The sequence below is a fragment of the Danio aesculapii genome, chromosome 2 (assembly GCF_903798145.1).
Source record: "Danio aesculapii chromosome 2, fDanAes4.1, whole genome shotgun sequence".
Taxonomy (NCBI): Eukaryota; Metazoa; Chordata; class Actinopteri; order Cypriniformes; family Danionidae; genus Danio; species Danio aesculapii.
Genome location: NC_079436.1, coordinates 15,666,295 through 15,690,912, shown reverse-complemented (window position 1 = coordinate 15,690,912; position 24,618 = coordinate 15,666,295). Strand labels below are relative to the sequence as shown.

The following is a 24,618-nucleotide window of genomic DNA, read 5'->3' as shown; positions in this document are numbered from 1 at the left end:
CACATTTCTCTGGTCTTAGCTTGACCCCATGATGTTTAAGAGCTTGAAGGACTTTTTGAATACCTTCCACATGTTCCTCAAAACACTTGGCATAGCATAGCACATCGTCTAGATATGGAATACAACATTCATCCCTGAGGGAGTCCAGCATTTCCTCCATACTGCGCTGGAATGCTGCAGGTGCATTAGACAGGCCAAACGGAATTCTCACCCACTCATAAAGTCCCCAGGGTGTTATAAAAGCTGTCATATGTCTAGAACCTTCAGCTATAAAGCCCTAATGATAAGCTTTCCCCTGATCAAGGATGCTGAACCATTTGTATCCCCCAAGAGTGTCAATCAAGTCTTGTATTCTTGGTAGTGGATGCCTATCTGGTACTGTCTTTTTATTGAGTTGGCGATAATCAATACAGAGACGCAGTGAACCATCCTTCTTTCTTACGCAGACCACTGGAGCAGAATAAGGTGACTTAGACTTTACAATCCAACCTTTAGCCAGTAGATCGTGAATTTAGTCCTTGACTTCTTTGAACAAAGGCTTGGGAATTGATGAATATGCATGCTGTACCGGAATGTCATCTCTGAGGTTGATTGACATTTGTAGACTTGGAATGCAGCCGATTTCATTTCCATCTTGGGCAAAGGCTGACGATTCTTCATACAGCATTTTCCTGACCACTGCTTGTTGTTCCTCTTTCAGATGGCTGAGGTCTACAGGTGGGTGCCATAGTGGTGAATTTTCTTCAGTAGGTGAAGTAGTCATGCTCTGAACCCTCACTCTACAGTTTGTCTTTTCTATCATTTCAGGTTGTAGTACTTCATCAATTGACTGGAAGTATTCAAGTATTGAGTTACTGGGCAGAGTGATGTCACATGTAGAGTTATTACCGATGGGCACAAAAACATATGGATTTTTCTTGTCCTGAATTTCTAATAGCCCTCCACCTATATCTAGTTGCTCTAAATGCACATTGTTCTCCTCTGGCTCAAACAATACTAAGTATTAAACTCATGTGGGTCACACTTATTAACAAAAATGTGATTTTATTGCAATATATTTGAACAGTGAGACCTGAAGCCCTAGTTTATTAGCACTTTGTTTGGGTGACACGGGACAGGTGGTGCGTGCAACCCTATCTCAAAAGTGGGGAATGACAGAAATATTTTGAGAAACAGTGGATTACAAGGACACAAGAGCATAAAAAAATCACATCTATCTGCCGAACCATGCAGATATATGAGTGATCGACCCACTATTGGATCAGCTAATAGACTTTCAATAGATGCTTTCAAATGCTACCTTGAACACTTTCAGAGTTCTAATCTGTTGAGAGCTGTCTGGCTGTGTCCTCATCACACAAGCATTCAGGAGTTTTGAACAACACAATCTGCTGATATTCAAAGTCATTCAAAGTGTGAACTATGCATAACTAATTAACAACTTGCTATTGAGGAAATTATCGATTTAAAGTGGTGAAGACACTGCTTGTCTGCCGCTTCCTGAAGTAGTAGAGACCAAAGTGAAATTTTGCTGTTGTCACTGCAGTTGGACAAATGGAGCACACTATTGTGCATGCAAGCATTAAAAATCAGAATCAGAAAGAGCTTTATTGCCAGGTATGTTCACACATAAGAGGAATTTGTTTTCATGACAGAGCTTCTACAGTGCAACAGGATTACAGAGACAGGACAAAAAACAGATAATATATATTTTTTTAAAATAGAAGTAGTTAGTGCAAATATACAGATTGACAAGTGTATGTACGTGTTTATTACTATATACAATGTTATATGTGCAGCTGTTATGTGCAAATTGGCATGTAAAGTGTGTGGTTAAATAAGTGTATATGTGTATAAAAGTGTATAGCAAGTAGTGATGTTGGTTTCGCAATTATTATCATCAAGTGTTCATGAGATGGATTGCCTGAGGGAAGAAACTGTTTCTGTGTCGGGCTGTTCTGGTGCGCAGTGCTCTGTAGCGTCGACCAGAAGGTAAAAGTTCAAAGAGGCAGTGTGCTGGGTGTGAGGGGTCCAGAGTGATTTTGGCAGCCCTTCTGCTCGCTCTGGATAAGTACAGTCCTTGGGGAGTAGGAAGGGTTGTACCAGTGATTCGCTCAGCAGTCCGAGCTATTCGACGTAGTCTTTGGAGGTCATATTTAGTAGCTGAGCTAAACCAGACAGTTATTGATGTGCAGATAACTGATTCAATGATGGAGGTGTAGAACTGTTTCAGCAGCTCCTTTGGGATGTTAAACTTCCTCAGCTGACAAAGAAAGTACAGCCTCTGTTGAGCTTTTTTGACAATGGAGTCAATGTGAGTGTCCCACTTCAGGTCCTGAGAGATGGTGGTGCCCAGGAACCTGAATGACTCCACTGCTGCCACAATGCTGTCCATGATGCTCAGTGGGGGGAGAGCAGGGGGTTTTCTCCTGAAGTCCACTATCATCTCCACTGTTTTGAGCGTGTTGAGCTCCAGGTTGTTGTGACTGCACCAGACAGCCAACTCCTTAACCTCCTGTCTGTAAGCAGACTCATCACTGTCCTGAATGAGGCCGATAAGTGTGGTGTCGTCTGCAAACTTCAAGAGCTTCACAGAGGAGTCTTTTGAAGTGCAGTCATTCGTGTACAGGGAGAAGAGCAGTGGGGAGAGGACACACCCCTGGGGGGCGCCAGTGCTGATTGTGCGGATACTAGATGAGAATTTTCCCAGCTTAACCAGCTGCTGCCTGTCCGTTAGGAAGCTGTTGATCCACTGACAGACAGAGGTGGGCACAGAGAGCTGAGTTAATTTGGACAGGAGAAGTTTTGGGATGATAGTGTTAAACGCCGAGCTGAAGTCAACAAACAAGATCCTCACATAGGTCCCTGGTCTGTCTAGGTGTTGCAGAGCATAATGCAGTCCCATATTTACTGCATCATCCACAGACCTGTTTGCTCTGTGGGCAAACTGAAGAGAGTCCAGTGAGGGTTCAGTGATGTCCTTCAGGTGGGCCAGCACCAGTTTTTCAAAAGACTTCATGACCACAGATGTTAGTGCCACCGGTCTGTAGTCATTTAGTCCTGTAAGTTTGGGTTTCTTTGGGATGGGGATGATGGTGGAGCGTTTGAGGCAGGAGGGCTTCACACAGCTCCAGTGATCTGTTGAAGATCAGGGTGAAGATGGGGGCCAGTTGGTCAGCACAGGATTTTAAACAGGCTGGTGTTATAAAATCTGGGCCTGGTGCTTTTTTCCTCTTCTGTTTCCGAAAGACCTGGCGAACCTCATCTTCACTAAACAGAAGTGCAGGTATGGGGGAGGCGGGGGGTGGTGGAGGTGTTAATGGTGGCGTGAAGAGCAGTTCAGAGTGGGTGTGGGGGGTTTTCTCAAACTGGCAGTAAAACTCATTCAGCTCGTTTGCAAGTCGTTCATTGTCTACAGTGCTGGGGGATGGTGTCTTGTAGTTTGTGATGTTTTTCAGACTTTTCCACACAGATGCTGAGTCACTGGAAGAGAACTAACTCCTTAGTTTCTCAGAATAGTTCCTTTTTGCGACTCTGATCTCCTTTTCCAATGTGTATTTGGCCTGCTTATACAAGGCCCTATCCCCATTCCTGTAAGCAACCTCCTTGGCCTGACGTAGCTGTCTGAGTTTTACAGTGAACCATGCTTTGTCATTGTTGTATGTGAGTTGAGTCCTGGTAGGAATGCACACGTCTTCACAGAAACTGATATAAGATGTTACAGTCTCTGTGAGCTCATCCAGATCGTTTGCAGCAGCTTCAAAAACACTCCAGTCAGTGAGGTCGAAACAGGCTTGTAGATCCTGCTCTGTTTCGTTTGTCCATGTTTTCACAGATCTTAATACAGGTTTGGCTGTTTTCAGTTTCTGCCTGTAGGTTGGAATGAGATGAATCAAACAATGGTCAGAGTGTCCCAAAGCTGCTCGTTGGACAGAGCGGTACGCATCCTTATTGTAGTATAGCAGTGATCCAGTATATTGCTGTCTCTTGTGGGACATGTAACATGCTGTCTATATTTTGGTAGTTCACGGGACAGTTTTGCTTTGTTAAAATCCCCGAGAATGATTAAAACAGAGTCCGGGTGTTGTTGCTCTATCACCGTGATCTGATCAGCTAGTTTCTGTATCGCCAGGCTCGCGTGCGCGAGCGGAGGAATGTAAACACTGACGAGGATGAACGAGCAGAACTCGTGCGGGGATTAAAAAGACTTACAGTTTATAAACAGTGCTTCGAGATCTGGACAGCACATCTTCTTTAAAACTGTTACATCTGTACACCACCTTTCATTGATGTAAAAGCACGTCCCGCCACCGCGTGATTTCCGCGTTGATTCTTCGTCGCGATCCGCTCTGAACAGCTGATAGCCTGGTAGGTGAAGCGTGTTGTCTGGTATGGTGTTGTTCAGGCAGGTTTCTGTGAAACACAGAGCATCTGAATGCAGAAAATCCCTGTTTGTCTGAGAGAGCAGAATTAGTTTGTCTATTTTGTTGGGTAGAGAGCGGAGATTTGCCAGATGGATGCTAGGCAGCGCGGTCCGAAATCCGCGCTGTCTGAGTTACACAAGCATGCCTGCACGCTTTCCTCGTCTGCGTGCTTGAAAGCGTTTGAGTAGCACTGCGGCTCCTCCGACTACAATGTCCAACAGAACATCAGATAAATCCAGGTATGGAAAAATATTCGGTGGTGTATGTGCCCGAATGTCCAACAATTCGTCTCTGGTGAAACTAATTGTAGGAATATGACTCGAGACAGGACAAACTAACAAAAACACAAACACTACTGCAGAGCACGACACGGAGGCGGCCATCGTCATCGGCACCATCTTGGAGTCCAGTTCCAACTGTACTGGAAACAGTATCGAAATGCATTTAAACTCAAAACTGATTCGCATGATCATATATTTGAATCGATATTCAACAGACTCATGGTAAATTCTTACATCACTACCTTCAAATATGAACTCCTATTATTATTATCATTATTATTATTATTATTATTATTATTATTATTATTATTATTATTATTATTATTATCAACCGTAATTAAAATATATAAAAATATATATTTTTAAATGGGTTTCCAGTAATTATTTAGGTAAATATATACATAGTTTGTGGTTCATGCTGCTAACTGTTCATGCTTTTAGACTTTCAACTGAATTGTTCTGCTCAGTGATTAGTGTCTAAACTTACAGATTTGTTCAAAACAGAGTTACACAGAGTTCAAAAAGTGTTTTTGCTGTTTTTAGTGTGGTTTTACACTGGTTTAGACATTTCTGTTTTCTTAACTGTTTCATATTTTCTTCACAGCGAGACACACAAGATGACAGCATGACTGAGTTACGAGACAACATTTTGTAGATGAATGAAAAATCATCATCATAGATCCTCATTCCTAACCAGATTCAGAGAAGTGGACATATGGACGTTTTATATCCTCATTTAAGGACTGAAGTTGTGGTGGGTTGAACGAAAGCATTGGAATCTGCAGCTGAAGGAACTGATGTGATCATAAAGCACACAATATTGGACATGTTTATGGTCGGCCAGTGGTGTGAATGTGTCACTGTGCTGTGCATACTGTGCTGTGCTGATGGTTTAGAGGCCCTCGCGTAATCAGGCACAGTGAGAAACCAGGCACTGTAATCCACTTTTAGTTAAGAACTTGTAAATTGTCTTAACTGAAGACCTCAGTGAGAATTGTTTATAAAGCTTAACAGAGACTCATATGGATGTGTAGGTTGTGGAAAAGCAGGGTTTTGATTCTTGAGCAACAGGTAACAATTGTTGTTTCCATGGCATAAATGCTTTTAATTAAATACAGTTTTTCCCTCAATATGTATATATTTTTAAAATACTCCCAGATATAATATAATATAATATAATATAATATAATATAATATAATATAATATAATATAAAATAATATAATATAATATAATAAATAGAATATTAATATAATATAATATATATACACACACATATACTTGTGTGTATATATGGTTGACGAGGACTCTCTGTAGACGTAATGTATTTTATACTGTAAAAACGGTGGCTTATCTGGCCTTAACATATTCCTTTCCAAATGTCAAAAGACTGTTAAGTATGATTTTAAGCATTTGTAATTATGAGGACACATGTCCTTGTAAACCACTTTAATGGAGTAAAACTAGGTCATACATGTCATTATACAATTTTGTCTTAAATAAACCACATAAACTTGTATACATTGCACACACAAACAGAGAGAGAGAGAGAGCGCCTTTTTATCATTGTCAGAATGGTGTGGAATACATGTGCACCAGCTGTCTTGTGCACTAGAAAAGCATGAATGTAAAAGCTTGCATTTGCAAAGATAGCCATGCATTTTTGCACTCTTGTCATGTGCTGATACTGTCATATCCTGATAATGAAATGAGATACTGTCAAAACAATGTGACATGTAATAGGTTAAAAACTGAAAAATCATGTTTGTTTTTATTATTGCTGTCAATGAAAGTTAGGGCTGTTTGGTCAAAAGAGAAATATATGTGCATTTTCACACAGAAATAACAAATGTTTTATGTGGTTGAGCTAAAATATATTTATATTGCATTAATATTTGTCTGAAAATTATTTTGCACACCTTCTTGTCACTAATGTTTTTGACACAACATTGCTAAATGTGGTAGTTTTGTCCGCTCTATACAACGCACAAGAATGTCCTTCTGTACCATTGATTTGCCAGTACATGGCAACATGTTTCTGTCTTTAGCTGTGTGGGAAAACACTCCTTAACTATAGTGGCGTAGCTGATGGGCCCGCATGATAAAAACCCTAACACACCCTCATCTCTCCCCCTAGTCTTTAGGATTCAGTCATAGCTCACCTCAACCTTAACACTGCCTCCAAATAACTCACCTCAGCCTTACCATCTCTGCCACTATACCACCTCCCCTTCCACCCTGGTCTTCACTTCGTACGGTGATAAGCACACCAACAATGACATTATGTTGTTTAAGTGTTCCCGGCTGGAAGAGCATTTGCTACGCAAAACATATGTCGGAATAGTTGGCGGTTCATTTCGCTGTGGTGACCCCGATAAATAAGGGACTAAACCAAAGGAAAATGAATGAATGAATATATAAAATCATTCATTCGTCACTAAATAAGTAACTTTATTCAGTCGTTCATTCATTTTCTTTTTGGCTTAGTTCCTTTATTAATCTGGGGTCACCACAGCAGAATGAACCGCCAACTTATACAGCATATGTTTTACGCAGCAGATGCCCTTCCAGCCGCAACTCAACACTGGGAAAAACCCATATACTCTTGCATTCATACACATACACTATGGCTAATTTGGCTAATTTAATTCAACTATACCGCATGTCTTTGAACTGTAGAGGAAACCAAAGCACCCGGAGGAAACACACACAAACGCTGGGAGAATATGCAAACTCCACACAGAAACGCCAACTGACCTAGCCGAGGCTCGAACCAGCAACCTTCTTGCTGTGAGGCGACAGCACTACCTACTGCGCCTCTGCGTCGCCCCTTAATTCAATTAAATTCATCTTTATTTATATAGCGCTTTCACAATGTGGATTGTGTCAAAGCAGGTCATAGAAGTTCTATTTGAAACTGTGTCAGTCCAGTTTTCAGAGTTGAAGTTCAGTTTAATGTTACGGAACAAACAACACATCAGGGGCCTCATGTATCAACGCTGCGTATGCACAAAAACTTTGCATATGCCAGATTTCACGCTCACATTTGGATTTACTAACAATGAAATGAACGTGAAAATGTGCGTTGGTTCACGCCAACTTCATGTCTGGCGTACGCGCACTTCTTGTGAGTGTTTGTTTTATTTCCATTGGCGACTCCTAGAGTCAATTGTGTTAAATTGCACACTACAAAGTATCTTTGAGCCATGCAATGGCAGCTGTTTGGGATGGGATCCGCATGTCTAGCAGATTTATAAGGTTTTCATACCATGCAGTTGACCAGCCAAACATTAAAGCGCAATATTCTCTTTGTACATCTGAATTAACGTGAAACTGAGCACACGTGCACGAGCTCACAACCCCTCCCTGCCTCCTCCCCTGTATGAATATGCTAATGACTCTACTTTGGCAAAACCAAACGAAAAAGCAATGGCAAAAGCAAGCAAAAAGAGAAACTTTGAATAGAATGTGAATTGGAGGTGCTCCTATCGAATGTAGATCGGAGAAAAACTGTGTTATTTGCAAGTTTGTCCTCCGGAATTAATAACAAAAGAAAAAAATAGAGTGGAAGAGTTTAGCTGACGCGGTTAATGCAGTTGGGTCTGAACATCGCACTGAGTGAATTAAAAAATAAATGGTCCGATGTAAAGGTGTAAAATTTTGTAGTGTTTATAGCAGCATGAGTGGCGTTGCTCGTAATGTGCATGGCAATATGTTTTGACACTTTCGATCATGAACTCGGTTCGAATCCAGCGTCTGATGAACTAATTTTTCTTTCCCCCTCTACATATTAGATTTTGCCTACTCTTCATCACGAGGAAGACAAGTAGGAATCATTAGTAAGTGTGTGTATTATGTTAAGCGCATTTGAGCATCAGATATTATTTGCACATTTATTGAATGGAAATGTTTCTGATTCACGTATGCAAATTCGTGTTCAGATGGCGCCTTTATAGCAATGTGCGTGCAGTCCAGTGGTGTAGTCCTTGCTATACTCACGTATACTCAGTATACCTACTTTTTTCTACGAGCTGTTTGAGTATTACGACTTCTGAGGATCATACCCTCGGTATACTCACTTGTTTTCGTGATTAAACGTCCCTAATTTATGTGTATTCGCATCTTCTTTAATGGTAAACCAAATGTTTTTTTAACTCGCTTAACTTGTTGCAGTTGGTGCATTTTTGTTTAAATTGCACCATTCCCTGCCCCTTGACAACCACAGCAACTGTGAGAATATTTCGTGAGTTTTTCGAAGATCACAACAAATCAGCTGAATGATGTCTCATTGAAACATTCAAGTAAAATTATAAAACAGCATGGGCGTCTCTTTAACACAGTGCATGTACATTAACTATATCATACATTCATGCACAGGATTAAACACAGTGACAGAACCACTTAATGAATGTACTCATTTTAACTGCATATCTGAGTGACATCAGAGTCTAACATCATGTGTTGTATCGAATTAAAAATTATTTCCTATTATAACTTATATAATGATAGTAAAATATGTAAACTAGCCTTTAAGTTTTTTATATGTTTATATTTATGCTATTATGAATTTAAAAAGTGGCAGTTTTATTTAATACATGGATAAAAAAGTACTTGAGTATAGGCTAGTATATATATATATATATATATATATATATATATATATATATATATATATATATATATATATATATATATATAGGCTCATATACATTTCAATACAGCTCAATATACTCAGCCAATCTCCGTGTCTACTGGGGTCACTGTTACCTACAGTAAGCTTAAATCATTGAATTGGGAATAAAATGAATAAATTTGTTTAAATATTTTTCCATTTTAAATGAATAGTTCACCCAAAAAAGATAAAATTGTCATCATTTACTCAATCTTTACTTGTTCCAAACCGGTTTGTCTTTTTTTATTCTGTTGAACACAAAAGAAGATATTTTGAAGAAAGCTGGAAACCTGTTACCATTGACTTTTTTGGAAGTCAATAGTTACAGGTAACTGATGTTTAGTATATATATATATATATATATATATATATATATATATATATATATATATATATATATATATATATATATATATATATATATATATGGATTGGGTGGGTAATAGTACACCACCTTTTTTTTAGGACTACACCACTGGTGCAGTTGGTCACCCTGATTACATTGGGAAAACCAGCGATTGCTGCAAATTGTGCTTTTAATGTTTACCTGCTAGACATGCGGATGATCCCGTCCCATACAGCTGCCATTGCACGGCTCAAAGATACTTTGTAGTGTGCAATTTAGCACAATTGTCTCTAGGAGTCGCCAATGGAAATAAAACAAACACACACAAGAAATGCACGTACGCCAGACATGAAGTTGACCTGAACCAACGCACATTTTCACGTTCATTTCATCGTTAGTAAATCCAAACGTGAGTGTGACATCTGGCGCATGCAAAGTTTCTGTGCGTACGCAGCGTTGATACATGAGGCCCCAGGTGAGCTGGTGTGAGATGACAACCCAGCTGCAGAGGAGATCCGTGGTTGACACTTGAGAGCTGGTAGTCGTCGGGCAGAACAGAGTACAGGTGAGCTCCAAGAACAAATAACAAGCACACAAGACAGGACTCAACTAGACTAGACAAGCTACAAAAGACTGTATTTGTGATAGAAGCACGGTGGCAACTATAACATGATCATTCAACACAGAGAGTAATAATCTAGCACTGAGAAAGAGAATACAGAAGTAGTTATTGAGACACTAAAAGTGAGGGCAGGTGCCACAGCAATGACTGCAAATAGAAAGGATCTACAGCTGAGAGGGGATAAATGCTTCAAAAAAACTAAGATAATTAATGAAGTCAAACCTGGCCCATGACAGTTTCATTTTCACTGCTGAAGGTCCAAACACTGAAGAGCAAATCATCGATGTGCAGCTCTACAAGTCCCAAACCAAGCAAGCCAGTGGCATCAGTGGCCAGGGACAAAATTTCACCAATTGACGAAAGTGAAGGGAAAAAACCTAGCGAGAAACCAGGCTCAGTTGGGCACGACCATTTCTCCTCTGACCATATTTTTGTGCAGAACTGCAGTCTAGGTGCTGGAGCTAGACAACTCTGAACATCCCTCATGGAGAACGGCAGTTTTCAGGTTGGCCCACGAGATCCATGTGGAGACTCGTCTGTCACTAGGGTCTTTTAGGAATCAGTCTCATGCTCTCCACTCCTCCATGACCCACACAGCATCTACTTAGGAGACAGCCTGGTCCAGGATTATGGATACATCATCTCCTCACAGGTTTTGGATCTCATCAATGACGCTGAACAATCTCTAGAGGGCTTGAGATGAGTATCCCCAGGTGGAAATAGAGAACAAAGAAAATAATTAGCGTAGCTGCTCTACATAGTGTATTTAAACAAGCGATATATACATATAAATGCAAAAATGATGTGCTATAAATGAAAATAGTATTTATATAAACAAACATGTAAAGCATATGAGCATGTCTGGTGCATTAAGACAGGAGCAGTACTCAAATACCTCAACTGGGTGGTAGAATAAATTGGGGTTGATGACTGTTTTGCATTTGGGCAGATTGAAACACTATAAAAGGTCTTGCATGGTTTCTAAGGCATAACTGATTGCTTTTTTAGATAACACATTTTTGCCTTGTTGCTAATAGGGTAGAATTGTAACACTTACTTGTATATTACTTGCGCTTAGCAATGAAATTACATTCTGTCTTCTGTGAATGTGTCTGTGCCAACTTGCAACCGTGTAAAATTCTTATTATTAAAATTAAAAGTAGTACAAATATTGATCTCACAACTGAAAACTAGCATATGACATGGCATGTCACTCACACCAGCATCTGGTTGTGATTTTCAATTCATTTTTCTAGTCAAAGCATACCATGTCTTCCATATGCATGAAGACAGAAAAAAGGGAGATATTGAGCTCAGGGAATAGAAGGTGGATTAAGTGGGAAGAACTCACTCCTCGGGGTACTGCTTCTCTCTTTCTCTTTCCTCTGTCTGCCTGCTGCACTCTCAGTTACCATTTGTTGAACCACATCATGCTTTTCACGGATTCAGCTGTGTCTTTTTTGAAGAACGGCATGAGTCTGATGGGAAAGCTGGCCTGTGGGAGTAATTTTTACATGCATGCATTTAGGAGGATGATGGATTGGAGAAGTGGCATGCTTTGGGACGTGTTTGAAGTTGAGGGCACATGCTGAACAAATAATGCCCCCAAGTGCTGTATCTGTTCTTGTCTGCATCTGCCACCATAAATCAGTTATTTCATGGAGACAGAGGCATCTTAAATTTATTTTATTAAATCTCTTTTTTTTTGACAGGAATGAAAATAAATAATTCAAGAGGGTCCTACAACTAATTGAAGTTTTCAGTAGAATTGCAGATTTAAAATTAGCATATAGTGTCAAACCAAAAAAACATGGACTTCAGTTACAAAATGTATCAAGTTCCTACTGTTTTTCAGAAATATATGGATAAGAAAAGGGATCGCGATTTACTAAAATAGCCACTTCTAAAATTAGGCCTGCCGTATTTCTGAATTATTCCACAATTTTATTTTTATTTAATTAGATTAATTTATTGAACTATGCTTGAGACAGTTACACCATCATGCTTAAAAATGTAAAGCATGTAATAACACAGCAGTTTTTTTATAACAAGAGGTTTTTAATTGGAAGTAAAAAAAAAGAATTTAGTGCATTTTAAATTATGGCAGTAGTTTTTAACGAAGGTGTAAACGCAGTAGGTGTTAAACGAAATGCACAATATTTTATCAGTTTTTAGCACAGAACAATATATATATTATGAAAATAAATAAATTATTTAATTAATAAGATATTCATAAAACACTAATTATAATGGCATTTTATATAAACATATGCTTTATAAGCTATAAAATTCTAGTCAAAACAAATATATTTTGATTTCATAATTGTTTAAACAAGTGCAAAATATATTTGTCAGCACAGCAAGACAGTGCTTCTTCTAACCAACAAAGACTGTAAAATGACCATTTAAAATTAGCAGAATAAACTGATTCAAGTATGCTTGCTTGTTTAGTTTTTTTGATGGACAGGCTGCAATTTGAAGTTTGTAATCTTGTAAATGATATTGTGTGCACAGAAAGCTCTGGTGTGATTACAGATTCTGTCATTATAATATACTAAATTTTTTGTCATAAGGTTATGTGCAAAACATCATGCCAACAGTGTCATCCCAACAAGTGTTTACTTTATTTTAACACTCTTAAAAATGTATTTTTTGTTTCACTATTTTCCCTCTGCATTCACAGATGCACCAAAAGTTAATGCTGCCATTTTAATTTTATTGCTTAGCAAGTGTTGCTTTTAGTTGGTCCTGTAAGGATGGTTAAGGCCCCTTTTACACTAATATGTTTTAGTTTTAAAACAGTGTTTCCACATCCACACTGGCGTTTAACCTATAATTTCTAAACAGCTCTCCATCCACACTTAATCACTGAAAATGCACATCACGTGACCACACACACTCTCTCATGCACTGCAGCATGCGTGCATCTGAACTCCAGGCAGTCAGTAGGTGCTTTGAGCACAGAACCCCAGGTGAGAGCTGTGCATATCGGACGGTTCATCAAGAATCTACCGCTGGATCTAATCTCACTATATTTGTTAAACGTGATATTTAATTCATCTTGTTGTTTATATCTAACAACATATTCACAACAAATTTGGTCTTTTGAATCTATTGTTCTCAGGTAACCTGTTTTGGCTAAACGCAAAGAAAAGTTAATATATTAATGTAACCACGTACACGGATTCTGCACATTTGACTGATTGCTTGCCTTTATTTTCTATTATTGTATATTATACTTTTATAATGGCCATTATTGATTATTAAAATTGATATTCAGCAAAAGAGAGGGTATGTTTCGTATTTTCATTGAAAATGAAGAAGGCAGTTATGTTATTGGCTCCGTTTTGTTATAAATATGCATACAGTGAAGATGACGGTCATATAAATATGCAGCTACACGATGACTTAACATTTATGGTGTCTGTTAAGATGTTAACATCGAAATGAAATGGACAGTTCCTTATATCTCATTTTCATTTTATCATTAAGATAGAGAAACAGCGTAGCCACGTGATGCGAATAATAATAACTGTTCCGTAATAACTGTTCCGTTTGAAGATTCACCCGACATGTCCTCAGGAGTTTATTTTCCATATCAAACTTGTGAAGTCTGAGCTTACAAGGAAAGAATGCTAGACTGAACTTTGTGTAGGCTACTTAATATTGAGGAAAATCCCAATCACAATTCTGCCCCTTAGCCCTTCCCCTTACCCCCACCCTCATTTTTTGCATTCATGTGAAGGGGTAGGGGTATCCCAATTCTCTTTAGCTTGAAGGCATGGGGCTAAGGGGAAGTTATCCAAAAAAAAGGACCACACTCACAACTAAAGGGTAAGAAAATTTCCCAGAATACACCATCTACAATGGCCGCATGGCTCCACACGGAAGTCAGAAGATGTACAAATTAGTATTTTTTGTCATTATCATGAATTTTTACAACAAACAAGCATATGTTTTAATACATATATAACCATGTTAGTGTTTTACCATCATAATCCCTAACAACTCCTGTATAGCAGTCCCACAACATTCTGTCGATGACATGACACTCGAATACCAGAAAAGTCTAGTGGTTGGGAATTACCTTTTTACAGTGTCTGCTATAATGTCAATGTTGTTTTTTGTGTGTTTACATAAGATGAATAGAGCCACTATGTAAATGCACAATTTGATTATGATCTTATTACCACGTTATATTGTTATGATAACATGATAATATGCCTTCAGTGATTTCCTGAAGATCAATACCAAAAAATAACACAACTAGAATAACTACAGCAGTCGCAATTGTCTGATTGAAGGGATTGCAATGACATATGACAAAACAAAGTGCGAAGGGGAAGGGCTTCAAAATTTCCCCCCTAAGAAATGGAAGAGGTTGGGGTACAAAAATAGAATTGGGAAGTCTCTCCATAATAACAGACGCTGAGAACTGTTGTAGAATTTCATGAGGCAAGACCACGAGAATTGTCAGGCACTAAAACAATAAACTTTCTAATCTGAGAAGAAGATCGGCTAGGAATCAAGTTGTTCAGCTGTATCAGTTACCCACCTAGAGCCCCCCTCTCTGCCCTCTACTTTACCTTTTTCACCAGAGCAGGTCACCAACACTCTTCCACACAGAAAGTTCTCAATACAGTGTATCTTGTGAATCTTTATGTTTTCCCTTTCATCTTTGGCCATTTTAAATGTCTCTGTGTGATTGGTAAAGTAGTATAGATTTCACAATTTCCCTTTTATCTGTTTATTTGGCTTTTGACTTTGACAAGATCTTGGTCAGATGCTCCTCTACAAGGGACAAAGGTTGACACATCATTACCAGACAAGGGTCGTTGTGAAGCTTTTATTGTCTTGAATTTATGGCTGTTTGTTCTGAGTTGAGTATTTAAGGGAAATGTGCAAAAAAGTCATTGGGATCTTGTAGCAAGGATACTCTGTTGCAGTGTGTGAGTTTCTGAGCTTTGGCACCAGAGACTTATATGCTGCAACGTACTTCATCCATCTCTAACTCTTGGATTTATCTTTGAGTAATTGAGGCCTTTGAAACGAAGTTCATATTTCCAACTTTTGAGTAATAAGATTTTTTTTAGTAGGATTGTGAACATTATGTTATATATTTTATTTTACTTGAAGATAGACAACAAAGGCTTGTCAATTCTACGGAGATAATATTTTTCAGTGTCAGTATGAAAAATCAAAAGTTATAGTGATTTATTTTCTTAGATGTGGAAGAACGTTTTATGTCCAGTTAGTGTGGAATAACTCCAATTCATAACTTTAAACCACTAAAGATCTTATTCGTTTATCTTAGTCTTAATACTGTAATAGAAACTTAAGCTTAATATTAAGCATTTCTTTCAAGTTTATTATTATTATTATTATTTAAAAACAGAAAATACAGTATGAACAATGTACATTGTTTCTGTGCATATACTGTGCATATATCCTGTGCATTAGTACTTTAAGCTGTTCTCGTCATCTTACCATATAAATAAATATATAAACAAATAAACTCATCTTGCAGTAGTTTACACAGAACTGGCAGGAAATATGCACTGATACAGCTTTATTACATATAGTATGTGGTTTATTTTGATAGTTTAACTGTTTTTGTATATTTAGCTCTCCTCAGTGCGTTCAGACAGGAAGATCGCATCACATATTTTGCCTTTTACATTACAGAATTTAACTTTTAATGTCCGAAGCGGACATGACAGAAGCGGCATCTTTATTCTTCTTAGTGGACATAACTGTGTGATGCTATTTTAATGTTTAAAATGTAGACTCTTGGTCAAAATAAAGTGTTAAGTTTTGATTCATTCTGAATTCTCCTGAAATCTGTTATATCCAGTAGATTATGTGGAGTCTGCGTTACCTCCATGTTGTGACACGATTTTATAGATTTTTAAGGCGCATTTGAGTGTACGGAGCAGGAGCTAGCATGAAGAACTTTTAATCATTTAATTACTGATATTAGCAAGTTGTATGGAAATGACTAAATTAGCAACCTAAGTAATTGGATATTATGCAATTATATTATGTAATTTTGTGAGTTGGCTGCAGTCTAGACTAATGAGCAGGAGACTATAGGCAATAACTATAGGACTTTAAGGGATGCCAGCATTATTGTAGTGTCTATAACTTAGGGACAGTTATTATAACTGTCCCTTGAGAACCAACTAAGTATGCTTTTTAATGGTTAATTTTGACCGTGAATAAAAAAAGTCAATGAAGACACAGTCTGGAAGATCAGTGGTGTTAGCAATGTTCAAAAAATCCTGTAGTTCTCAAGGGAGAGCTCACCTTGACATAGATGAACTAAAGATACTGCTGGATCCATGCTGTTGCTTAGTTGTCTGTAATGATGAAGTAAACAAGAAGGGTTAGATCCAAATGCAGCTTTTACTGACGTAGTCAAGCAAGCAAGGTTCAATATAGGAGCAGATGGTAGAATGATGATAATCTAAAAGAGTAGGTGGTGTAACAGACAAAAACGTCAAGGAAGGTAGCATAACAAGCTTCAGCTGCATTTGTGTAATCAGGGAGGTGAACTGAAACTGGTGTGTGACTGCAGGGCATGAGGGGATATATAGATCAGGTAATTGACAGGGAGTGTTCTCCAGTGATCTGCGAGAGCTACACTGCTGGTGATCAAAACTAGGGGTGTCAAAATGTATTGTTTCTTAGGTGCACTGCAATGCAGAGAGGGACAATTCAATATCGGTTCAGTTATAGATCATAACCGGTTATTGCGTATTGACGTTTTTTATTATTTATCTCCTGCAATTCAAAAGCCTAAATAAACAGGGAAAAAACATGAATCATAAAATACAAAAAACTGCTAATTTATTGATATATTTTACAGTGTATGTGGCTTCAAAAAGCAGATATGATTACATTTGTTAAGTTTTATTTGGAGTACGTCTATTTTCTGATGTGGGTTGAGTAATCATATTTAAATCCATTTCAAAAGCTTTTCGAAGGACATATATAATTGAACTTTTTAAAATGCATGAAGTTTTACGTTGAAACCTGTTTTTGATGTGTATATTATTTCAATATTGTGTAAAATAACCAATTATTTTACTTTTATGTAAAATCTCTATACGTAGTTGTGTAACATGTAGTGGTTTTCACAGAATACATCTTGATATAGGTTAAAGTATTTGTTGCTTATGTCAAGCTAAACTATAATTATATTTTGGTAGCCATTATTATTTGTCACTAGCAGACGACCCCCTAAAAAATGATAACTTGGTTTAATTAGAAACATTTCTAATTAATAAAATGTCTTTACAGTGAAGCATTTAAAATATATCTGATTTAAGACATTTTGTTAGAATCACAAATGAAGAATGCAGAATGAAATTTAGTGGGCTTAAGCCACATGAAATATGCCACATAAAATATAGTGTTTCAATTCAAATTGCCATACTATACAAATGTCAGAAATGACTACATGAAATCAATATTTGTTATATTTACAACAAAGACATTTTGTTGTTGCTTCTTCTGAAGCTGGTATTCTCCGTTTAAGGATATCTGCGACTCTCCAAATACATATTCTGTATTGTTTATTGTGTTTTTCTTTTGTTCCACTAAAATCAAAATGAATAAATAGGAAGAAGTGCATAGGGTTGATATTACTCAGCTAGTTTTGGTTAATTGTCTTTATTTTTGTTAAATAGAGTCCTTAATAGCCTATTACAGCCTCTCAGAGTTAATCATGTATAAAATTTATTTACATTTAACAAATATTTTGTAACTGAGTGAATTAAACGATGTATTATTTTCAAAATGTAATGTATGTATTTTCAAAATATAATTGCTTAAGTGACTGACATTGGGTGCTCCAGTTTATAATTAGTCTGATGAAATGTGTATAATATTTCCAAATGTGAAGATGATTTTTGTTTCTTGTCATCTAAAACGTGGTGTGCTTGTCACATTCTGAAGAGAGATGTTTGAGGGATGTACCTGAAAGATGTAATATTCTCTTCTGGGCTGATTAATGTTCTCTGACTCAAAGTTATGCATATATGTGTATGCAGCTCTTAACACCTGATCATAACACCCTAAATGAATCTGCATTCTTTAGTGGTTAAGTGGTAGAACAGTCAGATGGTACAAGAAACTGAAAGAAGCTGTCTAAAAACTTCTAGTTTACAAATTGTATTTACAAGTTCAATGAGAATGCGACTAATCTTGTAACTACAACATGGTGTGAATGCAGGGTTTAAGACAATATACAGTATACACATACGTGTTATGGTATTTTTTTCACCTGAAAACTTGTGAAGAGCTATTAAAATATAATAAAACACTCCCCAGAGCTTCATTTATCTACTGAGCAAAAATTAAGATATCTCAGATGATTTCTGATAGGTACCTCATCCTCCATAGACAGCAGTCCAGAGATGTTCAATGTCCGGAAAAGGAACCAAAACTATTTTCAAAACATCCCATGTAAGTTCAGTGGTTCAATTGTAATTATATAAAGCTCCTAAAACAACTTTGTGTCCCAAAGACTGTAATGATGAATCTTCTCTCTCACGTCAGGTCATCAGGCTGTGCTTTTAGTATATTGCCATTAGAGTCAGCAGCCCAACATGCAAACGTCATATCGCCCACAGTAAATGTGCAATTTTTTTGTGCACAAAAATGTTCTTGGAGCTTCACTTGATTACAGTTGAATAACTGAAGTCACATGAAATATTTTGACAAGGTTTTTTGGTTCCTTTTTTGGAGCATATGGGAGCTCTCAGATTTGATCTGAAAATACCATATTTTGTGTTCTGGAGATTAAGGAAGGCCTTTTGGGTGGAGAAACTCTTTAAAACATCAACAGGAATTTCTCTGTCAGACACACAAATAAAGATATGCTGTAAGAGGACACATTTCTGACACCTGTTTCCAACTGTGGAGAGTAACATTGTGACTGTGACAAGAAAAAGCTGGTATGTTTAAGCCTTCTGCCTTTTGATGGTGGCATCTTGTCCTGTTTTAGTTTCTCATCAGTAGTCTTACTGTAAGTGCATGTTCCATTCATACTTCATTTGAACTGCAACAGAGTAATTTGGAAGTGAATAGAGAATTAGCTGTCCAGTGGTCTCAGTCTGCTTTTTTGGTGTGCACCGTGGTTTTGATGGCAGCATTCATACTTATTTTCATACTTATTTAGATGAGTAATTGCAGCAGAGTGGACTTTAATCAAACCAAACTTGCCATGTGTGCAAGGGATACACAGTTGCACTATTTCTTTTTGCTCATTCTTCTTCAGGTTCTTTCTTACATTATCTTACAAAAACAGGACTTGTTTTCTTGTTCTTGTTTGCTTCATGCAGATAATTATATCTTTATAATCATCTTTACATATATATGGAAACCAAAGTCTGTTATATACTACACTCAAAATTATTTAAGATGTGAATAAAATGCCATCAGTGTCCTTGACCTTTTATCTATCTTTTCCGCCAACCTCTCATGATGTGTCAGCTATGGATTAATTTTTTTTTCTTTTCTTTATGTGTTTGAGAGCAGAGAAAAAAAGACTTGAATAGAGTGGGAGAAAAGCTTTGTAGAGGAGTAGTCCTGGGACATAATTGTCTTCTGGGGAAAGCAGAGAGTGAGATTTAACAGCACAGAGAGAGTTGACTGGATAGAAAAGAGGGCAGGCGTGTGAAGAAGCAGAAGGTTCCTTATTGTTGAGCAAGGTAGGCTCCTATGGTCAAGCCAACAGCCCCGAGAGCAGCTAGACCAAAGACCGTTACTATTGATGACCATGAACTGTGAAACACAGAATCCCTCTGGCTGCGGTAGAGCTCCACAAATGCTTCCTGGTGATAGAGAGAGAGAGAGAGAGAGAGAGAGAGAGAGAGAGAGAGAGAGAGAGAGAGAGAGAGAGAGAGGAAATTTAATTAATCTTGGTGCATCACAGTTACAATTTAATTTAATTTTAATAACAATCTACATTGTAATCTTTAATTACGATTTCCCCTAGTTCCTAAATTTCTGCAAATTAAGAATAACACATCTGAAAAGTTATATATAATGAATATTTATAATGAATAGTCTTAAACTGATTCTCAAGGCTATTATTTCATTGTTGATTTTGTGTTGTTAAATATTTGATTCTTGAATTGAATTTTGCTTTGATATTCACCCAGCAACTTTATTAGGTAAAGCTGTTTAACTGGATGTCAACTTAAATATTTAGTCAGCAAATGAGATATTAGCAGACTTTCATTTCATTTTCATCAGATTTAGCAAAATATTCAAATGAATATATTATAAATAATAATAATCCATTCATCCATTTCGGCTTAGTCCCTTTATTAATCCGGGGTTGCCACAGCAGAATGAACCACCAACTTATCCCGGAGGAAACCCACACGAATACAGAAACACCAACTGACCCAGCTGAGGCTCGAACCAGCAACCTTCTTGCTGTGAGGCGACAACACTACCTACTGCGTCACCTAATCATAATAATAATATAGTTTTTTTGTATAGTTTGCCTGAATGCACACACTAAACATCCCTGTACTAGTACACAGAAATGCTTGATTGACTGGTGAGCGGCAACTTAGGCAAAAGTTTAGTGTCTACTGCAGGTCACTAAATTCCAGCAACACAACCTGCTCCTACCTGCCCTTTTTATAGTGACCTTCATCCAAGTGGCGGATTTAGGCATAGGAATTGTTTGCGATCGCCCAACACGGCATATTGCATGGGGCAGGATAGGAAGTCAATGAGTGGCACTGTCACCATTCTCCCTGAACATTGAAATTTGCACCATATGGTCACCTTAACTGAGGGGGAAACTGGAGCATTCAGAGGAAACCCATACAAACATGGGAAGAACATACAAACTCCCCACAGAAACCCAACTAGTCCAGTTGGGACTCGAATCCACGACCTTTTTGCTGTAAGGCAACAGTGCTAACCACTTAGCCACTGGGCCGCCCAAGGCTACAATTCACTTCGTGATTAAGGCATTCATGAAAAACAAATCTAATCCAATACTAGCAAAATGTGAACAAAAAGGTTGAACTAGCAAAAGGTTAACAAAACTTAAATTTCGGTATCATTTATTTTATTTTTATTAATAACTTTCAATGTGAGTCTCATTTGTATCTATTTATTTTGTAGCATAACATTATTAAATGAGTTATCTTTTACTTCTTATTTCTTAATTCTTACTCTAAGTCAAACTTGAATGATTTGATTCAAAAACTAACATAAATGCAAAATAGTATTATGTAATTAATATTTTTAATACGGAGCTGCACGTGGCACAGTGGGTAGCACGTTCAGCTCACAGCAAGAATGTCGCTGGTTTGAGTCTCGGCTGGGGCAGTTGGCGTTTCTCTGTGGAGTTTGCATGTTCTCCCTGTGGTGGTGTGGGTTTCCTCTGGGTGCTCCGGTTTCCCCCACAAATTCCAAAAACATGTCCGTAGTGTAAGTGTGTGAATGAGTGTGTGTGGATGTTTTCCAGTGATGGGTTGCAGCTGGAAGGGCATCCGCTGCGTAGAACATGTGCTGGATAAGTTGACGGTTCATTCTGCTGTGGCGACCCCAGATTAATAAAGGGACTAAGCCGAAAAGAAAATGAATGAATGAAATGTTTTAATACAAATAATTATTGAAATAAATCACCCATATCCAGTTAAAATCTGTTTCTTTCAAAGTAGCATGGTAATAAAAATATGAATAATAATAAAATAACAATTATTGTATATGATCATAAACATTACATTGAAACAATCTGTGGTTTGACAATGTGTACACTGTATGTATAGCCCGTAAAGCATCGGTGTCAAACTCAGTTCCTGGAGAGCCACAGTCCAGCACAGTTTAGCTTTAACCCTAATTAAACACACCTGATCAGATTAATAGAGTCCTTCAGGCTTGTTTGAAACCTAAAGGTAGGTGTGTTGGACCAGGGTTAGAACTAAACTGTGCAGGGATGTGGCCCTGTCACTGTCACTTCACCTCAATTAAGTGCAGTGTTTAACATCTTCAAATTAGTGATTTCCACAGATTAGTAGTAAACTCAGAAAGTGTAGTGTCTTTAATAACAAGCAGAGAGAGATGCCCACTAATATAACTACCAACCAAGCAGACAATATGTAGCATCCTAAGTCAGGACCTTTGTGTTCAACAGGATGTCAAAGGATACAGCTAAACTGGGGTTGAGTAAGTTCCTCTCCAGATGTCAGAACTTTAGAGAATACATAGATTTTTCTCATCAGGTTTATACACTATTAAATATATATATAAAATGTGTTTAAGTGATTCATACATTTCATATGACTTCTTTATGGAACAAAAGACGATTTGAAAAAATGTCCAAGATGCTCTTTTCCTATGCAATGAAAGCATATAAGCTACTAAAGAACAAAACAGCATAATTGAGGTATGATTTGTATCTTATTTTTATTTTGAATGTTCATCTCTTTGGAGATGCTTTAACACAATCTGCATTAATTGTAAAAAGCGCTATCAAAATAAAGGTGACTTTGCGTATTTCCCCACATTTTCATGTTAATCTTATGTCATTTTTAAAGGTTTTAGATATGCCAATGCGCACATCATATTGTACATCATATTTTGTCAATGGAACTGATTAAAAGCTGAATTGTGTATTCATTTGAATATTTTTCTGTATTGAATCTGAATGTGCTAAATACATCTATAATCAATGGAAAGTCCCTTTGAGAGAATTTGAGCAAATGTTTGTAGGACTAAAACTTAAAGAGAAGCAAAATATATTTCCCAAAATGTTCTCAAATGGTGGAATGGTTAATTCAATATCAAGAGGCCACAAAATTATGAAGGCGAGTTTTCATATGATAGCAGACATTAAGAGCTCAAGAAGTGGTCCTGTAAGTACTTTGGGTCATATGAGTGAAAATACAAGCAGGAGTTTAATTTCATTGATCCACAGGTCCAAAGGCATATTTTCATTCATTGATTCATTCATTTTCTTTTCGGCTTAGTCTCTTTATTAATCTGAGGTCACCACAGCAGAATGAACCACAAACTTATTCAGCATGTTTTTACGCAGCGGATGCCATTCCAGCCGTAACCCATCTTTGGGAAACATCCACACACACATTCACACTCATACACTACGGACAATTTAGACTATCCAATTCACCTGTACCACATGTCTTTGGACTGTGAGGAAACCGGAGCACCCGGAGGAAACCCACGCGAACGCAGGGAGAACATGCAAACTCCACACAGAAATGCCAACTGACCCAGCCGAGGCTCGAACCAGCTATCTTCTTGCTGTGAGGCGGCAGCACTACCTACTGCGCCACTGCGTCGCCAAGGCATATCTTATCTCAGAAAATGCTTTTGGATTTAAATGAAAAATTAGTTAACTGGACTAAAATTAATTTAAATCCGTTATACATTTCAGTCTGTTAACATTGACTCAGTTGCTTATCTGTACAGATAGATGGTGAGTAGTGTGATTGTGATAACGACAACGACCCAAGAGTGAAGCTACGGTCACACTGGGCTTTGTGTGTGCGAAATTCTGTCGTGCGGCGCTGTGAAAAGGGGCGGGATTAAACAAGATGATTAGACATTAAAAAAAGCAAGCGATTGCTCCATGCTTAAATTTCTGTCCAGAGAGGTTCTGTTTTGATCCTCGATTGGTCTCACGCAGTCAAGTGATGCGATTTCGCAGGTCAGAGTTCACCATGCTTGAACTTTGCACTGCAGCGACATGCAAAACTTGACGCATGACCTTGCATTTCCGGTCTGACGCATTCGCGTGTGTATGAATGAAAGTCTATGGGAAGCAAAGCCCAGTGTGACCGCAGCTTAAGTCAGAGGAGTTTAGGTAAGAGAACTGTAAACGGGACGCTCTGAGTGTGTTTTATAGGTTAATCAGGAAGTGCACAGGTGACATGCATTAGAATTCAGGTGACAGAGATCTGGGGTGCTGGGATTCAGGAGAGGACATAGCTGGAGGTGAATGCCTGACAGTAACATTATATAATATAATAAACCTGTTAATCTGTATCAATAATATTAAACAAATAAATGTGAAATTTCTTTATTATTTCTTCCATGGAGGCTTCTGGTAAATAAATGTCATATATATTTAACTATAAAATTTGCCATAAAATGACACACAAAGCCATATAGTGGTTTTACTTTGAGTAATTGTGTAGTCCTAAGGCCATGTCCACACAGAGTTTTGCCCACTTTCATTTAAAAAAAATCTCAAAAAAATCGCCATCCTCATGCATG

General features: G+C 37.7%; 2 protein-coding genes across 10 annotated transcripts in view; one reads left to right on the top strand and one right to left on the bottom strand.

The window, feature by feature from the left end:
* Positions 1–6,590, top strand: part of prkag2b (protein kinase, AMP-activated, gamma 2 non-catalytic subunit b) — an 82,527-nt gene extending 75,937 nt beyond the window's left edge. For 7 of the 9 annotated variants that reach the window (XM_056473536.1, XM_056473543.1, XM_056473530.1 and 4 more), the window contains one exon: positions 5,310–6,590. In XM_056473536.1, the coding sequence (XP_056329511.1) occupies positions 5,310–5,326 (17 nt within the window). In that variant the 3' untranslated portion in view covers positions 5,327–6,590. The remainder of the gene's footprint in view (positions 1–5,309) is intronic. The other 2 variants (XM_056473582.1, XM_056473573.1) reach the window with 1 other exon arrangement.
* A 7,182-nt stretch (positions 6,591–13,772) lies between these two features.
* bcl2b (BCL2 apoptosis regulator b) overlaps positions 13,773–24,618 on the bottom strand; it is a 40,536-nt gene continuing 29,690 nt past the window's right edge. The window contains exon 2 of the mRNA XM_056473499.1: positions 13,773–20,183. Within this exon, the coding sequence (XP_056329474.1) occupies positions 20,046–20,183 (138 nt within the window). The 3' untranslated portion in view covers positions 13,773–20,045. The remainder of the gene's footprint in view (positions 20,184–24,618) is intronic.